The sequence below is a fragment of the Somniosus microcephalus genome, unplaced genomic scaffold, assembly GCF_052327205.1.
Source record: "Somniosus microcephalus isolate GS21.2 unplaced genomic scaffold, FLI_Smic_1.0 unresolved_chr4, whole genome shotgun sequence".
Classification (NCBI taxonomy): Eukaryota; Metazoa; Chordata; class Chondrichthyes; order Squaliformes; family Somniosidae; genus Somniosus; species Somniosus microcephalus.
The window spans coordinates 34,890,403-34,899,040 of NW_028225182.1; the positions used below are offsets into that span (position 1 = coordinate 34,890,403).

General features: G+C 53.9%; 1 protein-coding gene across 3 annotated transcripts in view; it reads right to left on the reverse strand.

The window, feature by feature from the left end:
* The window catches only part of gps2 (G protein pathway suppressor 2), a 41,430-nt gene that overhangs the window by 31,382 nt on the left and 1,410 nt on the right, over window positions 1–8,638 (reverse strand). For 2 of the 3 annotated variants that reach the window (XR_015075324.1, XM_085977283.1), the window contains exon 2: window positions 5,411–5,544. Coding sequence is in view for 1 of the 3 variants with exons in the window: in XM_085977283.1 (XP_085833409.1) it covers window positions 5,411–5,504 (94 nt within the window). In the remaining 2 variants the exon portion in view is untranslated. Of the gene's footprint in view, window positions 1–5,410; window positions 5,545–6,206; window positions 6,410–8,638 lie in introns of those variants that run through there. The other variant, XR_015075325.1, reaches the window with a different exon arrangement.

An 8,638-nucleotide genomic window follows, 5' to 3' on the forward strand; every position in this document is an offset into this window, starting at 1 on the left:
CATCCTTCCTGCATCGAGTCTGTCTTATGTGGCTCAGTGTCAATTTTTGTTTGATAACGCTCCTGTGAAGCGCCTTGGGACACTTTACTACGTTAAAGGCACGATATCAACACAAGTTGTTGTCTTGCGCCCCCCCCCCCCCCGCCACCCTCTGATTTCCAGGTGCCTGGCAGCAGAGGGTACATCAGCGTTAAGCAAACATCTTCCGACGCATTACGAGCCTCCAGCTGCTTGTTCGGCCCCGGGGGGTCTGGGGCTTCTCCTGAAGGTGGTGGTGGGGGGAGGCGCTGGATTATTTTTCTGCCGTTCACTGAGTGGGGCCTTGCTTGCGCCGAAGGAGACCCCCACAAGTCTAGTTCTTTTTGCAGGCAGCGGGCACCTCTGCACCACCAGGAGGACCTTGGGGTGGAAGGTCAGCGGTGGTCAGGGTTACACAGCTCCATGGCGGCCAGAAGGTCCCACCCTCTCCGGGAGATGCATCCTAATCACCTGGAAGGTGGAAGCCTAGAAAGCTAGCCCGTGACGTTTCAATCCAAGTTCCCAGTAATTCCCAGATAAGTTGCTGGGATTGGGAGAAATATTGGCAACATCTCTTGCAAAACCCAGTTTATGTGGCTTTTGGGTTTGTATCAGAGAGCCACAGGATTTACAGCTTAACTCCTGGTGACCACTCATTTGCAGAGATCTTATGTCACGAGTACTAACAGATCTAGAGGCACTTGGAGAAGGTGCAAACAAGATTTACAAGGTTGATACCAGAACTGAGAGTTAATAACTATCAGGAAAGATTGAACAGGCTGGGGCTCTTTTCTCTAGAAAAGAGAAGACTGAGGGGGTGACCTGATGGAGGTCTTTAAGATTATGAAGGGGTTCGATAGGGTTGACGTAGAGATGTTTCCACTTGTGGGGAAGATCAGAACTAGGGAGCTATAAATATATAAGATACAGGAAACTTTTTTTTATCCGGCACCGACGGGACCGACGTGGTGCCGGTTCATCAAAAATCCCGGATAACCGAAAGCTATAGTAAAAGATACAGAGAGCTGAGAGCTCTGTATAAAGCAACAAACCCTGTTGCTTAGCAACAGCTTCAGAACAATGGCCACAAGTTCCAAGCGTCTCTGTAGCTTAGCAACAGCTGCAGCCACACCCTTGCACAGCAACAGATGGAGGAAGGCAAGTACAATATGAAGTAAAATTTACCTGAACCTACTCCTCAATTTTGCCGGTTAACCGAGATTTCCGGTTATTTAGGTGCCGGTAAATCGAAAGTTTCCTGTAAGTCACTAATAAATCCAATGGGGAATTCAGGAGAAACTTCTTGACCCAGAGAGTGGTGAGAATGTGGATCTCGCTACCACAGGGAGTAGTTGAGGCAAATAGCACAAATGCATTTAAGGGGAAGCTGGACAAAACACATGAGGGAGAAAGGAATAGAAGGATATGCTGATAGGGTGAGATGAAGAGGTGTGGGAGGAGGCTCGTGTGGAGCAGAAACACTGGCACGGACCAGTTGGGCCGAATGCCTGTTTCTGCATGATCTTGGGGTTCTGATTCAGGATTTCTCCACCGACAGCGCTAAGAAGCACCACTTTCCAAACCTCCAGGACTAACGGGCGAGACAGAAATAGAAACACAGACAAGCTGGATTTGGTTGGGCTTTGAGGGCCAGCTTGCCAGGGGGGGTTCAGGGGCTGCACATTCGAAAGCCCTGGACTGCAGGGTTCCACTGCTGTGTGGATGGAGTTGGGCAAATGGGACCCCAGAGGTCTTTGCTCACCCTTCTTCTCGCGCGTGACCCCATGAACAAGGACGGAGAAAGACCAGCCCTCCCCTGCTCCTCGCAGACACAGAATCTCCTGGGAAGAGGGAATCTCGCCAAGGCTTCTTCGGCAGCGCCTCCCAAACCCGTGGCCTCTACCACCTAGAAGGACAAGGGCAGCAGGCGCATGGGAACACCACCACCTCCAGGTTCCCCTCCAAGTCACACACACCATCCTAACTTGGAAATATATCGGCCGATCCTTCATCGTCGCTGGGTCAAAATCCTGAAACTCCCTCCCTAACAGCACTGTGGGAGCACCTTCACCACACGGGACTGCAGCGGTTCAAGATGGCGGCTCACCACCACCTTCTCAAGGGCAACTAGGGATGGGCAATAAATGCCAGCTTTGCCAGCGACGCCCACATCCCATGAATGACTTTTTTTTTAATTGAGAGAGAAAACCAGAGAGCAATTTACAGAAAACACTGAAGCGCAAAGCAGCAAGCTCCAAGACAGTGTCATGTCCGATGTCAGTAATCAGAGCTACTCCTCACCTCTCTTATTAAACTTGCATAGCATTTCTATAGCGTCCTTCATGACCTCAGGACATCCCAAAGCACATTAGAAACATAGAAAAATAGGAGCAGGAGTAGGCCATTCGGCCCTTCGAGCCTGCTCCACCATTCAGTATGATCATGGCTGATCCTCTATCTCAATACCATATTCCCGCTCTCTCCCCATACCCTTTTGATGCCTTTTGTGTCTAGAAATCTATCTATCTCCTTCTTAAATATATTCAGTGACTTGGCCTCCACAGCCTTCTGTGGTAGAGAATTCCACAGGTTCACCACCCTCTGAGTGAAGAAATTTCTCCTCATCTCAGTCCTAAATGTCCTACCCCGTATCCTGAGACTGTGACCCCTCGTTCTAGACCCCCCACCCCCCCAGCCAGGGGAAACATCCTCCCTGCATCCAGTCTGTCTAGCCCTGTCAGAATTTTATACGTTTCAATGAGATCCCCTCTCATTCTTCTAAACTCTAGTGAATACAGGCCTAGTTGATCCAATCTCTCCTCATACGACAGTCCTGCCATCCCAGGAATCAGTCTGGTGAACCTTCGCTGCACTCCCTCAATGGCAAGTATATCCTTTCTTAGGCAAGGAGACCAAAACTGCACACAGTGCTCCAGGTGTGGTCTCTCCAAGGCCCTGTATAACTGGAGTAAGACATCCTTGCTCCTGTACTCAAATCCTCTTGCAATGAAGGCCAACATACCACTTGCCTTCCTAACTGCTTGCTGCACGTTTGCTTTCAGTGACTGGTGTTACGGCCAATGAAGTCATTTTGAAGTGTCGTCACGGTTGTAATGTAGGAAAACACGGCAGCCAATTTACGGTCAGCAAGGTCCCACAAATGATCCCAGCAGTGAGATAAATGACCAGATAATGTTATTTTTAGTGATGTTGGTTGAGGGATAAATATTGGCCCAGAACTCCCCCCCTGCTCTTCTTCGAAATTGTCACCATGCGATCTTTTACGTCCACCTGAGAGAACAGACGGGAACCTCAGTTTAACGTCTCACCCGAACAGCGCCACCTCCAACAGGCAGAGCTCCCTCAGCACTGGCACTGGGAGTGTCAGCCTGGATTTTGTGCTCGAGTCTCTGGAGTGGAATTCAAACCCACCGCCTTCTGACTCTGAGGCGAGAGAGTGCGGCCCCCTGAGCCACCGCAACGCTCCAGCTCTCCTCTGAAGGCACGGAACCGACACTGTCACGTTTCAACCGCCTGCGCTCGAGGCCGACGGCTCTCAGTATCATGTTAAGTCTCACGCAGCACAGGGGGAGGCCGTTCAGCCCATCGTGCCTGTGCTGTCTCTTTGAAGGAGCCATTCAATGAACTCCCCTGCACTTTCCCCATTGCCCTGCATGTTTTTTTCTTTTCAAGTTTATATCCAATTCCCTCTAGAACGTTACCATTGACTCTGCTTCCACCGCCCTTTCAGGCAGCGCATTCCAGATCATCACAACTCGCTGCTTTCCTACATCACGACAGTGACTACACTTCAAAAGTGCTTCATTGGCTGTAAAGTGCTCTGGGACATCCTGAGGTCGGGAAAGGTGCTATATAAATGCGAGGATTTCTTTTCTTTTAAAAATCGTCGCCTCATCTCCCCCCTCTGGTTCTTTTGCCATGTCGGTGGGTACTTACCCACCCTCCGTCCCCAGGCCGTTGCGGGAATGAGGGTTCACGCCACCTGGGTACCTCTCTAATCTTTCTGGGCTGTCTGTGAGGCCAGCCCAGAAAGTTAAAACAGCTTTTTGCTGCACACAGGTTGTAAGTTGTGTAAGGGGGTCTTAAAGCAAGGGGTGTCGTCACAGGAAAGTAAAATAGTAGAATGTGTAAGAGCCACATCTGTAATGGTCTGGAATACCTGGGCTGACACCTGGGATGGCAGGGATGACGTATGAGGAGAGATTGGGTCGATTGGGCTTGTACTCGCTGGAGTTTAGGAGAACGAGAGGGGAACTCATTGAAAGTTATAATTTCTGACAGGACTGGACAGACTAGATGCAGGAAGAATGTTCCCGATCAATCAAATCAAATCAAATCAACTTTTATTGTCATTGTTAGTGCACAAGTGCAGTACAACGAAATGTAGGCTTGCGGCTCCCGAGAGTGTACAATTTGGATTAGGACACTTAAACATTTCAACATACATTTGTACATATATATTAGCATAAATATGACCATAATAAAGTGCATCGGCAGATGTGCAGGCTTTAGTGTTTATTTGTGGAGTTCAGTAGGATGACAGCCCTGGAAGAAGCTGTTCCTAAATCTGGTCGTACGGGTGCGAATGCATCTGTCGCGTCTTCCAGATGGTAGGAGGGCGAACAGACTGTGGCTGGGGTGGGTAGGGTCTTTGATGATGGACCGTGACCTCCGTAGACAGTGTTTCTGATATATATGTTCTATGGTCGGTAGCCGGGTGCCGGTAATGCGTTGGGCAGTTTTGACTACCCGCTGCAGGGCTTTCGGTCATGGCGGGGGAGTCCAGAACCAGGGGTCACAGTCTAAAGATAAGGGGTAGGCCATTTAGGACTGAGATGAGGAGGAATTTCTTCACCCAGAGAGTGGTGAACCTGTGGAATTCTCTACCACAGAAGGCAGTGGAGGCCAATTCATTAAATATATTCAAGAAGGAGTTAGATATATTCTTAAGGCTAAAGGGATCAAGGGATATGGGGAGAAAGCAGGGACAGGGTACTGAGTTTGGATGATCGGCCATGATCTCATTAAATGGCGGAGCAGGCTCGAGGGGCCGAATGGCCTACTCCTGCTCCTATCTTCTATGTTTCTATGAATGTGTCAGCTTGGTCACTTGTGTTTAGGAGACTGTGAAGTTTATGACGGCAATCGGGTTGCTTGTGTTTGTGGAAGCGCATGCTTGTTTAGTTCATGCTGTTAATCTGTTGTCTGGAGGTGTGATGTCTCACAGAGCCCAGACTGGTTGTGGACAGTGTGAAGTTTCAATAAAGTCCTGATCCTGCACTGCTACAACTGAGTGTGGGGGTGTGTGTGTAATCTGGCGTTTAAAGTAACGAGACGAAAATGAAGAGGAAAGCCGCCCAGCAACGCTCACCTTGTCGCTTCCGCGCACGCTCCTTCATGATGTGCTGGTGAAGAGCCCGCGCCATTGCGCTCGACATCTTGGGACGTTCCAGGAGGGCTGGCATCGTCTCAGTTTCCGAAGGAGCCAGACACTAGAAGCTAGACCTAGAACGATTAAAGTTAACATGAGGGTCGCGTGGAACGGGAGAGACCGCAGCGGAACAAACAGGTGGAGGTATAATCGCTGCGTTTCCAACCCCCCGCCCCCCACAATCCCATCCGGGACAGCGTAGTCAGCTAGATTGCCGCCCCCTCCCACTGGACCTCAATATTAACCCACTCCCTCCACTGCCGGCGCACCATGGCTGCAGTGTGTACCATCTACAAGATGCACTGCAGCAACTCGCCAAGGTTTCTTCGGCAGCACCTCCCAAACCCGCGACCTCTTCCACCTAGAAGGACAAGGGCAGCAGGCGCACGGGAACACCACCAACTCCGAGTTCCCCTCTGACTCACACACCCATCCTGACTTGGACCTATATCGGCCGTTCCTTGAGTCAAAATCATGGAACTCCTGACCAATGTTCCCTTTAAGCTGCACGGTCTTGAGCTCTCTGGCGCAGCTAGCTTACCGGCTTTTAAATGGAAAAAAAACAAGAGGGTACATTGCTCCCGAGGTGGGAGCACCTTCACCACACTGGACAGCAGTAGTTCAAGAAGAAGGCGGCTCACCACCACCTTCTCGAGGGCAACTAGGGATGGCAATAAATGCTGGCTTTGCCAGCGACGCACACATTTTATATAGAATGTCCAGCACTGAACCAGACCATTCAGCCCAACTGGTCCATGCCGGAATTTGTGCTCCACGAGCCTCCTTACGCCCGACTTCATTACACCCCATCAGCATATCCTTCTATTCTTTCTCCCTCGTGTGTTTATCGAGCTTCCCCTTAAATGACAAGTGCCAGATTCTACTCCCAGATCCCTCTCTCCCCCCTCCCTCAGATCCCTCTTCCCCCTCCCTCAGATCCCTCTCCCCCTCCCTCAGATCCCTCTTCCCCCTCCCTCAGATCCCTCTCCCCTAGATCCCTCTTCCGCTCCCTCAGAGCCCTCTCCCCTCCCTCAGATCCCTCATCCCCCTCCCTCAGATCCCTCTTCCCCTCCCTCAGATCCCTCTCCCCTTCCTCAGATCCTCTCTCCCCCTCCTTCCCTCAGATCCCTCTATTCCCCCTCCCGCTCAGATCCCTCCCTCTCCCTCAGATCCCACTTGCCCTCTCTCAGATCCCCCTCCCCTCTCAGATCCCCCCTCTCCCTTCCCTCAGATTGCACTCTCCCCCCCTCAGATTGCTCTCCCCCTTCCTCAGCTCCTCTCTCCACTCCCTCCCTCAGACCCCTCTTCCCCCCCTCAGATCCCTCTATTCCCCCTCCTGCTCTCAGATACTCCCTCTCCTCCCCCAAATCCCTCTCGTCCTCCCTCAGATCCCTCTCACCCCTCCCTCTCCCTCAGATCTTCACTCCCCCTCCCTCTCAGATCCCTCTTTCCCTCCCCCTCTCAGATCCCTGCTCTCCTCCCTCAGATCCCTCTCCCACTCCCTCAGATCCCTCTCTCCCCTCCCCTCCCTCAGATCCTCTCCCCCTCCCCTCCCTCAGATCCTCTCCCCCTCCCCTCCCTCAGATCCCTCTCCTCCCCCTCCCCTCCCTCAGATCCCTCTCCCCCTCCCCTCCCTCAGATCCCTCTCCCCCTCCCCTCCCTCAGATCCCTCTCCCCCTCCCCTCCCTCAGATCCCTCTCTCCCCCTCCCTCCCTCAGATCCCTCTCTCCCCCTCCCCTCCCTCAGATCCCTCTCTCCCCCTCCCTCCTCAGATCCCTCTCTCCCCCTCCCCTCCCTCTCTCCTCCAGATCCCTCTATTCCCACTCCCCCTTTCAGATCCCTCCTCTCCTTCCCCCTCCCTCAGATCCCTCTCCCCTCCCTCAGATCCCTCTCCCTCAGATCCCTCTTCCCCTCCCTCAGATCCCTCTCCCCTTCCTCAGATCCTCTCCCCCTCCTTCCCTCAGATCCCTCTATTCCCCCTCCCGCTCTCAGATACCTCCCTCTCCTCCCCCTCCCTCAAATCCCTCTCGCCCTCCCTCAGATCCCTCTCACCCCTCCCTCAGCTCTTCTCTCCCTTCCCTCTCAGATCCCTCTTTCCCCTCCCTCAGATCCCTCTCCCCCTCCCTCAGATCCCTCTCTCCCCCTCCCCTCCCTCAGATCCGTCTCTCCCCCTCCCTCAGATCCCTCTCTCCCCCTCCCCTCCCTCAGATCCCTCTCCCCCGCCCCTCCCTCAGATCCCTCTATTCCACTCCCCCTTTCAGATCCCTCCCTCTCCTTCCCCCTCGCTCAGATCCGCTCTCCCCCTCCCTCAGATCCCTCTCCCCCTCCCCTCCCTCAGATCCCTCTCTCCCCTCCCCTCCCTTAGATCCCCCTGTCCCCCCCTCAGATCCCTCTCTCCCCCTCCCTCAGATCCCTCTCTCCCCCTCCTCTCCCTCAGATCCCTCTCTCCCCCACCCCTCCCTCAGATCCCTCTATTCCCACTCCCCCTTTCAGATACCTCCCTCTCCTTCCCCCTCCCTCAGATCCCCCTCTCCCCACCCTCAGATCCCCCTCCCCCAGATCCCTCTCTCCCTCCCCAAGATCCCTCTCTCCCCTCCCCTCCCTCAGATCCCTCTCCCCCTCCCCTCCATCAGATCCGTCTCTCCCCCTCCCCTCCATCAGATCCCTCTCTCCCCCTCCCCTCCCTCAGATACCCCTCAGCCCCTCCCCCAGATCCCCCTCCCTCAGATCTCTCTCTCCCCCCTCCCCCAGATCCCTCTCTCCCCCTCCGCCAGATCCCTCACCCCCTCCCCTCCCTCTGATCCCCCTCTCCCCTCCCTCAGATCCCTCTCCCCACCCTCAGATCCCCTCCCCTCAGATCCCCCTCTCCCCCTCCCTCAGATCCCTCTCTCCCCTCCCCTCCCTCAGATCCCTCTTCCCCTCCTCAGATCCCTCTCTCCCCCTCCCCACCCTCAAATCCCTCTCTCCCCCTCCGCCAGATCCCTCACCCCCTCCCCTCTCTCAGATCCCCCTCTCCCCTCCCTCAGATCCCTCTCTCCCCCTCCCCACACTCAAATCCCTCTCCCCCTCCGCCAGATCCCTCACCCCTTCCCTCCCTCAGATCCCCCTCTCCCTCCCTCAGATCCCCCTCTCCCAACTCTCAGATCCCTCTCCCTCATATCCCTCTCT